This window comes from Pleurodeles waltl, chromosome 8, assembly GCF_031143425.1.
Source record: "Pleurodeles waltl isolate 20211129_DDA chromosome 8, aPleWal1.hap1.20221129, whole genome shotgun sequence".
In the NCBI taxonomy this organism is placed as follows: domain Eukaryota; kingdom Metazoa; phylum Chordata; class Amphibia; order Caudata; family Salamandridae; genus Pleurodeles; species Pleurodeles waltl.
Genome location: NC_090447.1, coordinates 400,997,791 through 401,016,479, shown reverse-complemented (window position 1 = coordinate 401,016,479; position 18,689 = coordinate 400,997,791). Strand labels below are relative to the sequence as shown.

The window sequence follows — 18,689 nt, the reverse complement described above, 5'->3', positions numbered from 1 at the left end:
CACTACCCCACCACTTTCTGCCTCATTCCCACTCTACAGCTCTCTGTGCTTACCTCTACATCTCCACCACTTTATTCCCCTCTCTACATCAACCCTATTTGTGCACCACATTGCTCTGTTTCCATCTTACTTTCCTGCATCTGCGTCCATCTGGATCATGCATCTCTCAAACTCATCTCTCTGTGCCTCACCTCTCCATCTCTCTACGCCTCTATATACCTCACCTCTTTTTACCTCTCTATGTGCCTCTCAACATATCTCTCAACTTTACATCTCTCTACCTCATCTCTCTCACTGACCCTATGGTATACATGACTTCGCTTCAATTCTTCAAATTCCTTCTATAGTGTACGCCACCACCTCACATGGAAGAAACAGGTTGGCTGGATACTGTAGTTCGCATAATTATTGTTGTTGCAAGACAGAAAATCTAGATCCAAGCTGAAAAAGAAATGGTTTCATGATTTTTGTTCAGACTTTCATTTGGTACTCTTTTGCGGGTATTCCCCGATCAGCTTGAGCTTTCTGGACATTTAACAATATTGTTTGAGATCACAATGGCTCGAATTAGCTGAAAAAGGTCATAATTTCAAAATTGTTACAAGGAAGGGGGTCGCCAAAACATGCCCTTTTCTGGGCCCCAAAACATTTTAAGGTAACACAGCAGTGAGTGAGTGACCAACCAAGTGTGTGCAAGGCCCAGACCTGCTATGACATGTACAAGAAATGGTAAATGTTGCCAGTAAGTGCAACACATGGTACCAATGTGCCATATAATGAATATTATTTGGCTAAAAAGGTGTACATGCACTCCCTGAAGGAGGCAGCCAGCAAAAATAAATTAATATCCATCCCAAAAAAATTACACCAAAAGCATGTATATATGCAGCACCATCATAGAATCCAGATGTGACTTATGTCGTGGAAATTTCGTAGGTTTGCTAGTGTGTGGCATCAAGGACACAAAAATGCTATTCCATTCTAAAAAAAAAGTGCCACCGTGCTCTTCATCCGCGTCTTTGGTCCTGACAATGAGTGAGGAAGAAATACAAGTGTAAATTCCAGATGGCCAGCATTTCTATTACTCCCTGTTAATTCCACATTTTATTCTCATATAACAAGTGAAGCTCCATGAAATGAGCAAAACCCCGTAGACTTAGATTTACCAGGTGGAATTCCCCATGGATTTCTCAATTCTGTGGCGGTTAATGTTCAAACAGGTATTAGATGTGTGCGAGGAGGCTTGTCTGGGGCAGGGTGCAGAGGGGCCTGGATAGGGTGTAAGAGGAAAGGGGAGGAGGTTGCCCAGTGGGAGAGCATTCTTGAGTTTACAGAGGGTCCCAAGAGGGCCGTGGACCAGGACCCGATTGCACTGCAGCCGTTTCCCAATGCAATTTTACTGGCCAGATTTTCCAGATCATAAAATTGTTCTTTGGATCCTTTACTCAGAAACTCTCGGGGTGGGAACACTGGTGCACTTTTTTAATGCTTTATTTCTAGCAGGTTTGCAGTATCAATAAATCCCCATGGGAATTCCACTCTGCCCAACTAGTAATTGGGTCACTTGTGTGCTGTGGTTCCTCAACAGGTCTTCCCATCCTCTCAATGGGTCATTTGCATTATGTCACATCTTATACCGAACTTGCCTGCAATATCCGCAAGAGTTTATTTCTTTTCCCATCATACGTCATTAGACGCCCTCAAAAGTGCCTTAATATGCTGTGTGATGACAATTTCTAATAGTGTCATCGAAGAAGTCACTGCTGATGCCTTATGTGATGTCATTAGTAAAGTCATGGGGGCCAAGAGCCGTTCGAGTCAGTGGTGGGGTTTAAAGTTGCATAGCTACCTTAACTGGAAAGCATCTGGGGTTTAAAAGTTTTGCTTAGTTAACCATGGACAAGTTTCTACATGATTTTATAATTCCAGAAACCATTCACAACCACCTACCCATCGAAGCTAGGAAGGGATATGCAGATCTAGCACGTTTAGATTTGTTATTTTCATTTATTACGTTTTACAGAACAGACTAACCCAGATATCACGTCGCACTTTACAAACGGGAATGAAGCATACAACAACGAGCAACATTTTCAAAACTTATCAACATTATCAAAAAAGTAATATGCAATCAAAGGTACATAATGTACATGGATTAAAACAGTGAATTAATGTACAGGTCCCAAGGCAGTGGTCTGGGACATAACTTCGGGAGGGGTTGTTTCGGGTGTTACACCCCACTGATAAAGCTACTTCGATTTCGCTGCCACCAACGGCGGGTAACCTATCCGGGTCCGTGTTTCCCGAATAGATCATCCAACGGACCCGGGTAGGTTACCCGCCGTTGGTGGCAGCGAAATCGAAGTAGCTTTGCGCCTGACCAAGGGTCTGTGTGGTCCCATGAAGCGCGCTCCCCAATGGGGACGGGCGACAGTTAGGAATAATACATCCTTTTCCCAGACTAGTGTAAGTGATTGGATACTTTTTACTGATAATTTCAGGCTGCAGTAATCCACGCATTTTACAATTAGGAGATAACACATAGTCATTAGGTACTGAAGAAGCGTCACTGGATCCGTATGGACCATAGAGACACGAAACATGTTGACCCTTGATAGGGATGGCTTGGAAATTCCCCACCCTCACTTCTTTTGTGTTATAGAGTGATTGACCATTACCTCTGTTTCACTCTTGTGACTATTTTTTAATCTTGGCCTCCATCCCTCATTTGGACTAATAAATTGATTGCCCGCTATAGGTTTTGAGAGCCAATTTTAACCCCTATCTCTAATCTGCTAGTTCCCCCCTTTTTTTCATACTCATACTTGGGGTCATGGTATCATCACTAAAAAGATCTCCGGCAAAGACCCCCGTTTGGGGTGGTGCCCGTCAGACATTGCAGTGACGGTCTGACGAGGAGCAACTCCGATGATGAAGCATGACACCCTCATGGGTGTGTGAGGTTTCTTGCTCCTAATTTTTAGGACCCTACCCCTGTATCCTTTCTCTCCTTCCAGCTGGAACAGTGTATTATATATATCGACATAAAGGGTGTAGCCACCCTAATGTAGATGACCCATTGGTCACTACTAGATACTCCCCTGAACGTCCACTAAATGCAGCATTTAGTGTGCAGCCCTAGACCTACAGATTAGATTCCAAGGACACAAGAAGACCAGCAACAAAGAAGACCCAAGGCTTGAGAACTGCATTCCTGCTGCACAAAAAGAAAGTTGCCAAACCCTACCCTACCTGCTGCACCCAGGACTCGACAATTCCCACTGAGAGGTTGCTCAGACATTGGATGGACTCTAAAAATCCCCAAAGGATCTCCACTCTTCTGAAAATCACTGAAGATCTCCCTCCAGAGTGAAGGCATCACTTTTTGCAACATAAGACCCAAAGACCAGTAAATTCCAGTTCACTGACTGGCTGCTGACCAAGGAACCGGATGCCTCAGCCAGACCAAATTTAACCCAACAGACCCAGAGGACAAATCCTGCAAGTGTTCCAAGCTTGGTGGCACTGCACCTTACAGTGACTGAACCGTGCAAAAGCCTGGGGTACTGGTCACTCAACATCAGACACCAAGACGAAATGTCCATTTAGGACTCCAAAAGGACCAGGAGCAAGCCCCAGTCGAGAGACTTCAGAAAACTTAAGAACCACAACCCAGAGTGGCCGTGCGGACCTGCTATCTACCCTCAAAGTGACCTGCCTCCTGCTTTCAAGGGCACCTTTGATCACAGCTCCTGGCTCATCTATCTGCTCCGCACCCGGCCTCCCTGGGTCCTGCACCAGAGAACCAGTTGTGCACCAAAGGTCACCCACCCCTTGCAACCTCCACACTCCTAGAGGGCCCACCAAACTCACCTTGAAGTCCACTTGTGCATTGCTTTTCCAAGTGTTCCCCAGAAGTGGTCCTGCACCAGCTCCAAGGACTTTTCAGCAGCTCTTCCCGCTAAAACCACTTGATGACCTCAACTTAAAAGCAAAAGGAGACAATGGTAAACGCATCGCCTGATTTTATATGTGTTTTTAAAGTTTGCTCCCATTGACTCCTATGGTGCGTAATTACTCACAAAAACAAGACATTTTGTAAACTTTGAAAAATCATAACTTAAAAAGTACTAACTTGATTTTGATGATCATGATCTTAAAACTTTTATAAAAATCTGAAGTATTTTTGTAAATTGGTCTCAAGTTATTCCTCTGAGTGTGTGTCTTAATTTATTGATACTGCAAGTACAACAAATGCTTTGCACTTCTCCAAGATTTACATAATTGCTCGACCAAGCTATCATAAAAATTAGAGCATAAGGTGGTCTAGGTTTTACCTCTGTAAACCAGCGTGTGGTTGCCAGGACTCTCTGCACAATGTGCCTGGTTTTGAACAGTACATAGTGAGCTAGCCTCCTAGAGAGTCACAGATGTTCCTTACTGCACCATGAGTCTGTTTTGAGGCCAGCGCATGTTGGTAAAGACTGATAGCTTTAAATAGGAAGCAGGCAATTAGGAAATTGGTTTGGCTTTAAAGGAAAAACCAATGGATGAGTGTGTGGGAAGTAGAAGAATTTTCTTAGTCCCTACCTGAGGCATGCAGCAGAGTTCACTTTAGTGGTGGACTTATAAGAAATAATGAGGAAAGTTACAAAGGCTGAGGACAAATTAAGACTGATTGAGACACTGTGCGAAAATCACTCAGAGGATGTAGGCTTTATATTTTTTTCCTTTGAAATTCAGTGCCATAAAGGAAAGGACTGTTAGTTGAACTTGTGTGATATTTGTATATCGCTACATTCAACACTATAAATAACAGAAAGTTATGAAAAAGGCTGTGAGGGATTGGTCAAATTATTTACAGAACTGTACATGAACAAAACTGCAATAGATTGAGATTGCTTGTATAATACCCAACTCTTTTCGAACTGCAAGGGAGGTTGGTCAGGCGTGGGTCCTCGTACATTTCTTGCCCCAAGGGATCAAGGTTATCTTCATAATCACTGCTGCTAACTCACATAATATCTGTTGCTAACTTCTGCTGATAATTTTGCGGTTCCTGGCAACAACAGAGAACACGCTGTATAGATCGTTCAAACTTGGCTTTTCTACTTAGCGAAATACCAGAGGTCTGATATATGACTGGGCATGCCGGAAACTACTCTGTGCACATTAGATACATTGACTGATTGGGACCTGCCCAGCATTTTGTGCTGGAACTGATGATCTAAAAAAAAAAAAAAAGATCGACAGGATGCTCAGCAAATCAAACATTCACCCCCAGCCACAGATCTGGGTTTAATCCATCACTTTTTTGCTCACCACGCCTCCCCAGTTTGGACTCAGCCGTTTGCAAATCAGTTTGACCCTGTTCCCAATGGGAACAGTCCAGCCCCAACTGCTAGGCCAGGTCTTTCCTGAACCAGAAACAAGCATCCTGGGAGTAGTTTCGGGATATCACCCCTCATTAGCCAGGATAGCTTGAATCCACTGTCACAGTGAACATGGGACCTAAGTCTGGGCATACCCTTTCGATTTAGGATTTAAAAAGCAAAAAGAACAGATGATGGACAGAATGCTGAACAAATCAAACATTCGCCCTCAGTCACAGATCTGGGTTTAATCCATCATTTGTTTGCTCACCACGCCACTCCATTTTAGAACCAGCCATATGCAAACCAGTTCTGCTCCTGCTCCCCAGGGAAACAGCCCAACCCAAACTGCCAGACCAGGTTTCACAAAAATGACTCTGGATTGGCAAACTTTGAATTAAGAATCATACTAAATACAAATTAGAAGGCTTGCATCGAATGAGGAATTTGATGATACCTTGCCACCCAAATAAAGATTGCCAAGTACATGTAAACACTTCCCTTGAAGGCATCTTATTTTACTAAATATACAAAGTACAGTACAGATGACTAAAGAAATTGAAAGTACAGTAAATCAGGTTTGACTCTTTTAAATTAGTCATTGTAAACATAGTGTAGGGCAGCAGCGCATTATTTATACATAAAGAGCAACAAAGTGGTAAAATTCCATCAGTTTTCAGAATGTCAAACAAATATGTAAATAGCCATAATTGTTTTAAAACATATTCATTGTGAATATCTTAAAAACGTGACTGGGTTTTTAATATTTTCTGCCTAGGGAGGACAGCTATTTATGTAATTTAGAATAAAAATATGGCATATTCTCCTCTGCAACATACATTTTAAAAATTTGTTTTTTTGTGATGAACTATCTTTGTTTCCTTGTTTTTGGAAGCTGAAAGAATTTTTGGAAATCCTTGACATTACCCAGATCCAGATTATAATGCAGTTTACAATGTTCTGCTAACTATTTTTGGGACATTATCTCAATGATGATTTTCAACTCCTTTTATATACTTTTGCACATGTTAGGCCTGATTCACAAATGTCATTTACACTTTTGAGTACGTTTACACTTTGCAGTAAGTTTGCTACTTTTGGTAATCACAAACCAGAGTGTAAACTTACTAGAAGTGTAGGTTACATGTCTCCACCCCTCAGAGTAATGCAACTAGCTTACTCTTGTGTAGGTGGGTGACATCCCTCTTTAAATCGTTCTCTGGTGCTCCCTAAACCCTTCTTACCCCTCCCTAAAACTATCCCCTTTAGTAGTAGGTGTGTCCCTTTGCCCACCCACTCACCTGAGTTCCTCCTACATTTACTACTAAAATCTATACTTACATGTGCAGATACTCCACAATCGGCATGGACAACTCCACACATATACATGTGGGCAAAATTTACACGTTCTTGTACATTTTGTAAGTGCTTCAAAACGCACTACAAAGTTCAGTTTGTGAATCAGCCCAATATTTTCAACATGTGGAGTATACTTGATCAACTTACCACAGCTACAAAAATAATTATGGTACTTCTATTTAAAATATTTTGACCTTACTCGTAGTAACGTGATCTATTTTATAAAATGTATACATAGATAGTTTTGTAAGAAATAACCTCTATTTATATTAACCCCCTTCCTGGATGGCTGAGGTTAGCTTGTCTGATCACAGTGATTCCAATGTGGACTCTAACTACTACTGCTTATATTCTCTGCTCTTTACTTCTCTGTTCGGTGGTAGAGAAATCAAATTGACAGAAACAGTTGTTATGTTTATTTGCCTGTGTCAGGCGAGATTTAGGAGTTAGACCTAACAATCGTATGGGCTTGTCAAGTGTTAACATTTGTTAATTGCCTCTCCACTCACTGTGTGCCCTTATCTGTCATTAATGCCTTCTCCAGGTGATAGTAATAGACTGTTAACGCCCTGAGCAGTGGGAAGTTATTCGTAATTAAAGTAGCTCTCACTAGTGTTCAAACAAAGCAATATGCATTCAAATATGGAATGCTTTTGATAATTCGTAAAGATATTTTAAAAAAGAACATGTACTTACATTCTGTGAATTACCGCTTGAGCCTCTTGAATGTAACGGCAAGATAAAACAAACTTCGCCTTACTGATTTTAATGAGGTCTTTTCGAAAAGTGTGTTCCTGAAATGACAGACAAATACACAGTGAATATTCATTAGTATGAATCAGAGATACGTTCAGGTGAATTATATTTCACAAATAATTCAACCTGTACATTTTTATTTTTCTTGTATTTTAATGTCGATAATTGTGGACAAACCTTGGGTCTGATTCACAACAAACTTAGTAAATCTGCAACAGGAGGTTCAGAACCTCACATATGGATTTATTACTTTTGGATTCTCTAAGATTTCCCAGATTGAGCCTGGAAACATGTACCAATCACAGGTTTCCAGGCATATTACTAGAAAAACTAGAGAATTAGCCATGGAAAACATGCAGAGGCTTTGGAATGTACATTGATCCAGATTTTCAAATATTTCACATTGGGTTTGTGTTATTTTTTTAACACAGAACTAACACTGGGGGCAGATTTATGCTGGCTTTGCACCATTCCAATGCCACGTTAGAGCCATTTTTATGCTAATGTGGCATTAGAAGGGGAAAAATGCCACGCCATATTTACAAAGTAGCTCAATGCTTGCATTGCACCACTTTGTAACCCCTTGCGCCACATCATGCCTGCGCCAGGCATAATGGGGCAGATTTATGAAAAGTAGCGCTGAACCTAGTGCAGCGCCACTTCTCTTGCGCCTCTTAGAGCCCCCCTAATGCCATTATGGTAGAGTCGTATTTAAAATACGGTGCACCATGGCAGTAGTTAGGGTGACTAGCATCATCATTTTTATGCTAGTCCAGCTCTTTGCAGGATTAGTGTAAACAATTGTGACGCTAATCCTGCAAAGCCCCCAGAGGCCCATTGTAAGCAATGAGAGCCTCTTTTTAAGGCCTGCTCTTAACAGGCGTTAACAAATGCTGATAAAAATGGCGCAAAGGAATCTCATAATTTTTTATGGGAAAAACATATAAAATGTCTCATGGAAAAAACTCTTCTGCATCCCCTCTGCGCTCACCCACCATCTGGTGAGGGGATTTACTTCAGCCCTTGTCAGCAGTAAATTTCAGGCTTTTTTTTTTTTTTACAAAAGAATAGAAAGGAACGGATTGAATTGGATAGTATGTGAATACCCACAAACCTCTATGATTGTGGGTGTAAACAAATATACAGAGAATTTATGTTGTGGCATGCCTACTCCTGATGCACAAGAGTAGAAAAACTAGCAAGCAAATCTTCTTGCGTATATTCTTTTATGACTCTAAAACAATTTTGGAGAACTTTGAAAGTCGTTTTACTCTCATAAAACAGATTGGGGCATATTTAAGAAAAGCGGTGCTGCACACGGCAGCGCCACTTTTCTTGCGCCCCTTAGCGCACCCCTAATGCCACCATTTAAAATACGGCGCAACCTGGTGGTCGTTAGGGTACAAGCGTCAAAACATTTTACAGGATTAGCATCATAAATGTTTACGCTAATTCTGCGAAGCACCAAGAGGCCCATTGTAACCAATGGAAGTCTCCTTTTAATACCTGCTCTGAGCAGGTGTCAAAAGTGCCCCAAAAAATGGCAAAAGGAAACCTCTTAGATTTCCTTGCGCCATTTTTTTGGGCCACCCTAATGGGGGAATTCCCCCTTTGCCTACACTATGCCTGGCACAGGTATACTGTAGCGCAAAGGGTTACAAAGTGGTGTAGTGCATGCATTGCACCACTTTGTAAGTATGACGCAGCATTTTTGGCCTTCTAACACCAAATTAGCACTAAAAAAATAACGCTAATGTGGCATTGGAATGGTGTGAGGGGCTCTTAAATATGCCCAATTGTTTGTGAGCTTAAACTAAACCTGCATGATCAAACAAATAGTTAATCGGGGCTTGTGTGTCTAAGTCTAGGCGCTGTTCAGAAAAGTTAGAACTGAACAATGGCATATGTTGTTATCAATGTTTGAGAGCTCGTTTCCTAATAAGCAGTTTGGAAGGTGGAACATAAAAAAAAATCATACTTATTAAATGAAGTATTATTTTATTGTGAATAGAGTAACCAACCTGCAATATCAGTGCTTTCAGAGAGGCACAAGAAACACTTGTTCAGGTGTTCATCACAGTGTGCTGAACATTGATGATTCAAAAAGTATCACTACGTGATATCCAAATTGTGACACTACATGGTTCTCGATTTCTTGGTAATCATAGTGCTGTCAGTAGGGCATTCAAGCAGAAGGGCTACATCACTAGGGGCCAACCTACATTGTGATGGGGTTCACTGGTGTAACATTAGCCCCGTAGCTCCTCGGGTGGGGGTGGTCCTTGCTCCAGGGGGGCACCTCAGCACAGTACATTGTGCACAAGTGGCGGAGCCCTGTCCTCAGAGCTCCTGACTGGGTGGGGGAGGGAGCCCCTCCATGTACTTTGCAGGGGTGCCCCCTCAGGTTTCGTTACGCCACTGATGGAGTTGGTCTAAGAGTCTGACCAACACATGTGCCAATTCATAAAAGATATGTCTGAATTTGTAAATGAAGGTATGGCAGACTTTCTCTAATGATTTGCACAGGTTGTTGTTTTGTATGTGATTTTTCAAATACCTCCATAATGACCCTTGGCAATCTAGGAAGATTCAGATTTTCTATGCCTAATCCACACCCTTCACTCCTATACCCGAGTATTTTCTGCATTGCAAACCCACTTTTACAAATTGTTCAAACCATTGTCATTAGAGCTGACAATATTTATGAAATAGTTAGGTTGAAAGTCCATTAGCACATTAAACTCTTCTTTATTTCCCTCTAGGACAACTTTTTTTTCCTGTTCAAGTCCTTTATCCTACACGTGTGAAATAAAGGAATCCCAGTAAAGTAAGGGCGTAATTAAGGAACGTTTTCACCCCATTTCTCCACCTACTCTAGTCTTTTTTCAAAATACATTTTCATGTGCCCTTGAGGTGGAAACCGACCTTGGGAAGTTGCATAACATTTGTAAAGGTAGAACTTCAAGAAGACTGAATAGAATAATAACATTGTGCTTGTTCAGTATATTCCCAAGGACCACGCTGTCTCTTCTACAGGACCATCTATGTCCCTGGCACTGTACTCCTGGGGTTAGAAACTGAAACATTAGACGTAAAACAGGCTGGGATTACATCTTTACAAAAAAATCCTCCTTTTTTCCAGCAGATCCAGCAAGCTTCTCGCTCCGAGCAGAGGCACATTGTCAACAGCTGAAGGCAAGGGATATGGGCTTTCATCGATGCCAAGTAACGCTGGCTCCACTTTAGTAAGGATGATCAGAGGGATAGTAAATTGTTAAAGAAACACTTTGGTGCGATCCAGATTGGATGAAAGACAGCTCGTTGGAGTTATTTAAAGTTATTTGGAGCTTATATCAGTTGCCATCCTCATTCACATTTGTTTTAGGTGCTAAATACATACTTTGAGTTCCACCTGCAAATATAAATGTCATGGACTGATTGTGTAACTATGGATCTGCCACTGGAATGACACATGGAATTTTTGGTAGCATGTGAAAATACAGAGCACAAAACATTGACTGGGAATACATAGGTGCAAATTTAAGAGGGCCTAGCGCCTCCTTGCGCCACATTAGCGCCATTTTTTATGACACTAAAATGGCTCAACGAGGCCAAATTCGCTAAGCCATATTTACAAAGTGGCGCAATGCATTCATTGCAGCACTTTGTAACCCCTTGTGCCACATTATGCCTGTGCCAGGCATAATGTATGCAAGGGGGGCATGCCCCAATTGGAGGAGGAGGTGCAAAAATGGGGCAGTGGAATCTATGAGATTCCACTCTGCCATTTTTAGCGGCCATTATTAATGCATGCACAGAACAGGCGTTAAAAAGGGGCACCCCATTATTTATAATGGGCCCCTATGTATGTTGCAGGATTAACGCCAAAATATTTGGCGCTAATCCTGCAATGTACTACAATAGCATGCAAAATGTTGATGCTATTGTCCCTAACCTGAGCCACAGTGCGCCATATGTTTAATATGGCGCACACATGATGGCGTTAGGTGGACACTGAAGGGCACAAGAAAAGTGTCACAGCATATAATGCAGCGCCATTTTTCTTAAATTTGGGCCTAAGACATAAGAGCATATACTGGCAACATATTTACCATATACAAATTCCTCAGTAGAAAATCTGACATAGACCTAAACAAGCTTGCCTTCATATTTGCCTGGATCGTAGTTACAACAGAAAATAAACATTGGGCAAAGATTCAAGTTTGACCTACCATTAACTAACCATCATGAAGTGGGGTACTGGTCCAACAGTAGATTTCAGGTCACATCATCAAGACAAACACTATCAGGTTTGTCACTCAAGCCACATTCAGAAGGAGATAAAGACATCAAAGTGCAGAATCCTCATCTGGTAGGTACTCTGAATGCTAACCTTAGGCCCTGTCCTACTCCATCCTTCAAAACGACTTTGAATCACCACTTGTTAGAAGAGATTTCAACCACCACTTAAATGTTACAAGGTGGTCATGGTCGAGCCAACTATGTTATGGAATATGCAAGACCCACTACTGAATGGATGCACCCAAATATTTAACTGAGATGGAACACAGTGGGACTTACTCATGACTCAAACTTTAGAACCAGGCACCGCAAAGTCGTTGCAAGTCAACAAGTTTGTACATTACAACACATAAGTAAGGAAATATGTATCTAAATTTGTGGATTATCTAATGGTGAACCCCCATATCTAAGTAGTACCCTTGGAGTTTGAGTACATCATCATTAACAGAATGATTGTCAGTGCCAGGGTTTATCTGTTACAGAAAGAAATTATATCAGGTTCATTCATCTGCTTAGATTCTAAAGAGGGTCTACGGCCATGGTGATTCCAAACTTTTAAACTTGTTTAAGGTTTCTATGAAGCAATACTGACCATGGAAAGAGGAGGGTAACTAGTGTTTTGGATTCCTTTGGTATCACCTCAGGTTTTAAACCATTCATTTTAAGCCAGCTTGTCAGAACCCTCACCAGCAGTAATGAATTGTCTATGGAGCAGTCAAGCAACACTGTACGGGCTCATTAGCTCCCCTCTGAATCACACAACTAAGGGCCCGTTTTAGAGTTTAGTGGATGGGTTACTCCGTCACAAATGTGACGGATATCCCATCTGTTAGAAATTGAGTCTCTGGTTGGCAGTCAATTTGCACTCTGTCCAAGCAGGGCCATCACTCTAGTCAGGCCAATGGTGAAACACACTTAGATAACCCCTGCTTACCCCCTTGGTAGCTTGGCAAAAGCAGTCAAGCTTATCCCAGAAGCAATGTGTAAGGTATTTGTACGAACAAACACAGTAATACCGTGAAAACACTACAAAATGGACACCACACCAGTTTTAAACAATAGGCAAGATTTATCTAAATCAAACAAGACCAAAATAACAAAAATCCAAGAAATACAAAATGGGTTATTGGTAGGGCAGGTAGGTACCTACACCTAGCAACAAGCCACTAACCTCCACATAGGTACAGTTAGGTCTCAGTAAATTAATCCCAGCTCTACCCTTGGTAGCTTGGCATCGAGCGTCAAGGCTTAATTTAGGAGACAAAGTGTAAAGCATTCAAATATCACAAAACAGTAATTAAATAAAACACAGAAAACAGTTTAAAAATCCAAAACCAATTTATAAAAATAGTTTATATTTTTATCTTTAAAATGACACAAAAACGATTAAAATCGGTTCAGGGGAACCGGAGATATGAATTTTTAAAGAATTATTACTTTTCTAGCGCTTAGAAACAAAAAGCGCCAATCGGGTCATCTGGTTGCACCTCGACCGGGGCAAAGTCAAACTTTCAGGCCGACCGCGATGGAGCCCTGCTCGGCTACAGGTCGCGGGAGGCCTCGGTTAAAAAGTTACCTTCTGACTTAGTCTTTATTTTGAAGTTTTTCTTCCCCGGGACGAACCTGCCAGTTGAATCCGACCTCCTGGAGCCCTTGTCCGGATACGCGAAGTCGGTTTCCTCGGTGGTGATTTTTACCTTCGGACTTAGTCGTTTTTTCGAGATGAAAATCCTTCGACCGGGGTAAACCTGGATCTTGATCCGACGTCCATGGAGCCCTTCTCGGATACGATGGCTGGGAGGTCCCGGTCAACTTTTTACGTTCGGACTTAGTCTCTTTTTTGGATGTTTTTCTTTACCGGGACGAACCACGAAGTCAGGCCGGGTCGCGGTTGAGGCAAGCCGGCTAGAATTTCCACGGCGGGTCGGTCCCTCTCTGGAGCTTTTTTACCAAATTTGTCAAATCTTCTCCAAACTTCTGGGGCTTCACCCAGATGTTCTTTTAAGGTTCTTTTGGGGTCCACAGCTCACCCCAAGGGTCCAGAAGTTCTGTGATGGTCCTTGGGGGGTGCGGACTTCAACTCCCAGAATGCACCTGGCGCAAACTCCTTTTTGGCCACTGGACAGTGGTCAGCTGGTCGCTTTCTTCAGGAGTTGGTGCAGGGGACTCTGGTTAGCAATTTTTCACCTGTAGCAAACAGGGAGTCCCTCCTTGAACCAGTTGAAGCCAGGCAAAGTCCTTCTTGTGGTGAAGCCCAAGTGTGCAGCTGGTGCAGTCCTTCTGAGTGCAGGTTCCAGGTGCAGGCCAGGGGTCCAGCAGGGCAGTCCTTCTTCTCCTTTAGTTCCTTTCTTGTTGAAATCTGGTAGGGATCTGAGGTGTGGGGGCAGGTCTGCCAGTTTTATCCTTGCTCCTGGGTGAAAAGCAGGGGGGTCCTGATCCTCCAATCAGGTACAGGGTCGTCCCCCTGTGATGACCACTTCCTGGGAAGTGTGGCAAAAATCCATCCCAAAAGGCAACAGTCTCTAAAAATCCAACATGGCTGAATCTGATTTTTGGAGGTTACATCTGGCTGAGCCCACCCACTGGTGTGGCTAAAAATCATAAACACACCCCTCTCCTGCCCTCTCCTAATCTAATCAAGGGGGCACCTAATTGTCTGGGGTTGCAGGATGTGGGGGTGTTGCTGGGTGCTGCAAATGTCCTTCTCTGCCTTTGAAGACCAGTTTGGCAGCCCTCCCCCTTCCTGCCTCACCATCTGCTGAGGGGAGATTCTCTCCCCCAAGCACATTCCTTTGTGTGAAGTCAGGCCACTTCACACCTCATCAAGGTAGCCTGGCAGAAGCTGCTGCAGGCTGGCCAATCAGAGCACAGCAGCAAAAACAATGCAGAGCTGAAATTGGCAACTTTTTAGGTAAAGTCTAAACTTTTTACCTGGACAAGTTATATTAAATCCAACAACTGGAAGTTGTAGGATTTATTACAACAATTAATTTGATACCAAATTCTTGGTATGCAACATTTAAGGAGACTTTAAAATTTAAAATAAAGTCTGCCCATTCTAGCCTATGAAGGCCATTTACTTCAATGAGGGAAAAACAAATTTGGCTGTTTTTACCTCACCAGGGCTTATAAATCTATTTTTATAAAGTCCCTGCTTATAGTTACATGGCACCCAGCCCTAGGGGCACATAGGGCACACCTTAGGGGTGACTTATATGTAAAAATAAGGTAGTTTAAGACTTTGGAAGTACCTTTAATCCCAAAGTCGAATTTGCATATAACTTTAATTTAAAAGCAGCCAGCAAGGCAGGCTTGCTTTTTAAAATGACACTGGGCACCTCAGCAATGCACCTAGGTGTGCACCACCTATGCTGTGGTCCCTAAACCTACATGCCCTACCATATACTAGGGACTTATAGGTAGGTTAACTTAGCCAATTATAATTAGCCTAATTTGCATATCCATTTTACACAGAGCACAGGCCCTGGGACTGGTTAGCAGTACCCAGGGCACCATCAGAGTCAGGAAAACACCAGCATAAAGTGGAAAATGGGGGCAAAAAGTTATGGGGCCTCTGCAATCAGCCCTAGTTTATCACACAACCCCCCCCCCCAGCCCACACGCCCAGGAGACTCAGCCCAACCCTGGGAGAGTCTTCCTGGCTTGTTAGGCGAGGAAGACAGTGAAGAAAACTGGCTGTCCCTTTGCAGGGCCTACTCTGCCTTATATCCTCCTGTCAGGGTCACTCCCTCTGGGTAGTGAAGCCATCCCAACAGTAAAAGGACCCAACTCAAACTGAAACTTCCCTCTAGGGGGGTCTTCCTCCTCTCTCTCTGCCAACTTGGGTAGTGAGGTGCCCACCTCCCCTACTCCAAACTTTGCTAGGGCAACACCTAGCTTACCCAAAGAGGTCACCCAACACTTGAGCAACCCCACCATGACCAATAGGGTCAGGGGGCCTACTTTGCTATTGGCCCTGGGGTCTGCCTCCCAGGCCAAGTACAGTGCTGCCTGGAAGGCTAGCACCCAGCAGAGGCTACTGACAGCTGTCAGTACCCAGAACCACACCCTAAGCTCTCCACTGACAGGTGGCTGAGCTGCTTTAGGGGCATCTTTGGGGTCCTGGCACCCCTCTTGCTGTCTAGAGTGGGGGGCTACCACTTCCTGTGGCAGACACCCTCCTTCCACTCTCCCTTCTGTCAGTGCAGGGGCAACACCTTGCATCTGGACAGCTGCCTGACTACTCAGGACTTCCTTGGGGTCAGGTGAGGCCTCACCAGTGCCAACTCTGGGCTCCCCCCCTACTGGGGCAGAAGGCCTTTGGCTCCCTGGAACTCTCTTTAAGAGTGGCCTACCCTTCCTTTTCTTCTTTCCTTTTCTTGGGGACCCCTGTCTCCTAACTGTAGGGACTGACTCCCCAGGACTTTGGGTTGGGGGGGCGCCCTGGGCGACCACCCCATCTGTGACCAGACTCACCTCTGGGAGGTCATTGCCCAGGATACAATCTAGGGGAAGGTCAGCACTGACTACCACCCTAATCCAGTCAAGGATACCCTCCCTTTCTAGGGGCACTATGGCTACAGGTTTGGAGGTGACCTCCCCTGTGGCTATCCTGACTTTCTTTGTCTTTCCTGGGACATACATGTCTGGGGCCACTAACCGGTCACTCACTATAGTGTGACTGGCACAGGTGTCCCTCAGGCCAGTGGTAGGGATCCCATTCACTTGAATGTGGTGGAAGTGCCTACTCCCACCCTCAGGGATCACCAGCTTACCATCTGGTCCTGTCTCCCAGCACAATGCTAGGAGGACTTCATCATCTGAGGAATCCTCCTCTATGGCTACACTGGACAGCCCAGTGCTAACCACCTTCCTTGGACAGGCTGCATCTCCTCTGAAGTGACCTGTCTCCTGACAGTCAAAGCAAGCCCTACTGTCCAAGAGTTTTTTTAACCCTGGGTCTCCCTGTCTCTGCTTGTCAGAGTGGGAGTGGGATTTACTCTCCTCCTTCTTAGGGTTCTGGGGTACAGAGGGAGTCTCTGTGGTGGGCTTACCACCTCCCTCCTTAGGTTTTTGGGGACCTGTCCCCCCCTTCTTGGAGTCTCCCCCCTGGGACTTGACAACCACCCTGGTTCTCAACCACTCATCAGCTGCCTCCCCTAGCTCTCTAGGGTTGGTCTGCTTAGAGTCCACTAGATGCTGGCGTAACCTTTCTTGGGTACAATTGGTCAAGATGTGCTCTCTCATGATCAGATTGTATAACCCCTCATAAGTATCTACTTTGTTACCAATAATCCAGCCCTCTAGTGCCTTTAGTGAAATGTCCACAAAGTCAACCCAAGACTGGGTACTGACCTTCTGGGTGTCCCTGAACTTCATTCTATATTGCTCTGGGGTCAGACCAAACTTCTTGGCTGAGCACCTCTTCATACTAGGGTATGAATCTGCCTCCTCCCCCCTTAAGGTCAGAAGCCTATCCCTCCCTGAGTTGGGGACCAACTCCCACAAAAGGGAACCCCAGTATTGAGGCCTAACCCTTCTCAATTGGAGTGCCCTCTCAAAGGCCCCTAGCCACTTATCTATGTCATCCCCCTCTACATAAGCAGGAACCACCCCTTGGGTAATCTGGGGCAAACTTCCCCACCCATGGACACCTCAGCTTCTTTATCGCTGCTTCCATCTCTTTTCTCTTTGTATGCCCACTTTTTCTTTTCTAGGGCCAGCTTCTCTGCTTCCAAAGCTATGTATGCTAGCTGGGCCTCCAGCTCTCTTTCTCTGATGGATGGGTTCTCTCCCCCTGAAAGGACCCCCTTCCCACCACTAGCTTTGGATCTGCCCCTAGTGACTGTATTTACTGAGGACCGTTCTTCCTCATCCTCACTTAGGCTCAGATGCCTTCCCTCCCCTGAGTGGTTAGAGCTTGCATCCTCCCTACTTTCTCCCTCCTCTGGAGCTTCTTCTGACTCTACCTCTTGGGCCTCAGCCCATGCTGTCAGGGATGTGATCAGGATTTGCTTCCTGAGATCAGTGGTTGCAGGCAACCCTCTTTCAATACACAACCCCCTAAGCTGGACTACTGTCAGTGTGGGTAGGCTAGCCAGATCAAGCTCCATGGTTCCCTAGTTTTGTGTCAACAAAAACTTTTTGCAAAAATTGGAAACAAGAATTTAGAAAAATTACAAAAATTCAATAACTGAAATTAATCCAAATTAAAAATTAAAAAAAATGTTTGCACTAGGACAATTTAAAGGATTTTTAATTTGTTTTACCTAAAACTGTAACGTGATATTGAACACAAGTACAGGATCCCGTCGCTGCTTCCAATTATGTTGGAAAATGGGTTATTGGTAGGGCAGGTAGGTACCTACACCTAGCAACAAGCCACTAACCTCCATATAGGTACAGTTAGGTCTCAGTAAATTAATCCCAGCTCTACCCTTGGTAGCTTGGCATCGAGCGTCAAGGCTTAACTTAGGAGACAAAGTGTAAAGCATTCAAATATCACAAAACAGTAATTAAATAAAACACAGAAAACAGTTTAAAAATCCAAAACCAATTTATAAAAATAGTTTATATTTTTATCTTTAAAATGACACAAAAACGATTAAAATCGGTTCAGGGGAACCGGAGATATGAATTTTTAAAGAATTATTACTTTTCTAGCGCTTAGAAACAAAAAGCGCCAATCGGGTCATCTGGTTGCACCTCGACCGGGGCAAAGTCAAACTTTCAGGCCGACCGCGATGGAGCCCTGCTCGGCTACAGGTCGCGGGAGGCCTCGGTTAAAAAGTTACCTTCTGACTTAGTCTTTATTTTGAAGTTTTTCTTCCCCGGGACGAACCTGCCAGTTGAATCCGACCTCCTGGAGCCCTTGTCCGGATACGCGAAGTCGGTTTCCTC

General features: G+C 43.8%; 1 protein-coding gene across 3 annotated transcripts in view; it reads right to left on the bottom strand.

Moving 5' to 3' along the window:
* The window catches only part of VWA3B (von Willebrand factor A domain containing 3B), an 829,217-nt gene that overhangs the window by 256,325 nt on the left and 554,203 nt on the right, over nt 1-18,689 (bottom strand). For all 3 annotated transcript variants that reach the window (XM_069204269.1, XM_069204271.1, XM_069204270.1), the window contains one exon: nt 7,428-7,525. In XM_069204269.1, coding sequence (XP_069060370.1) covers nt 7,428-7,525 — 98 coding nt within the window. The remainder of the gene's footprint in view (nt 1-7,427; nt 7,526-18,689) is intronic.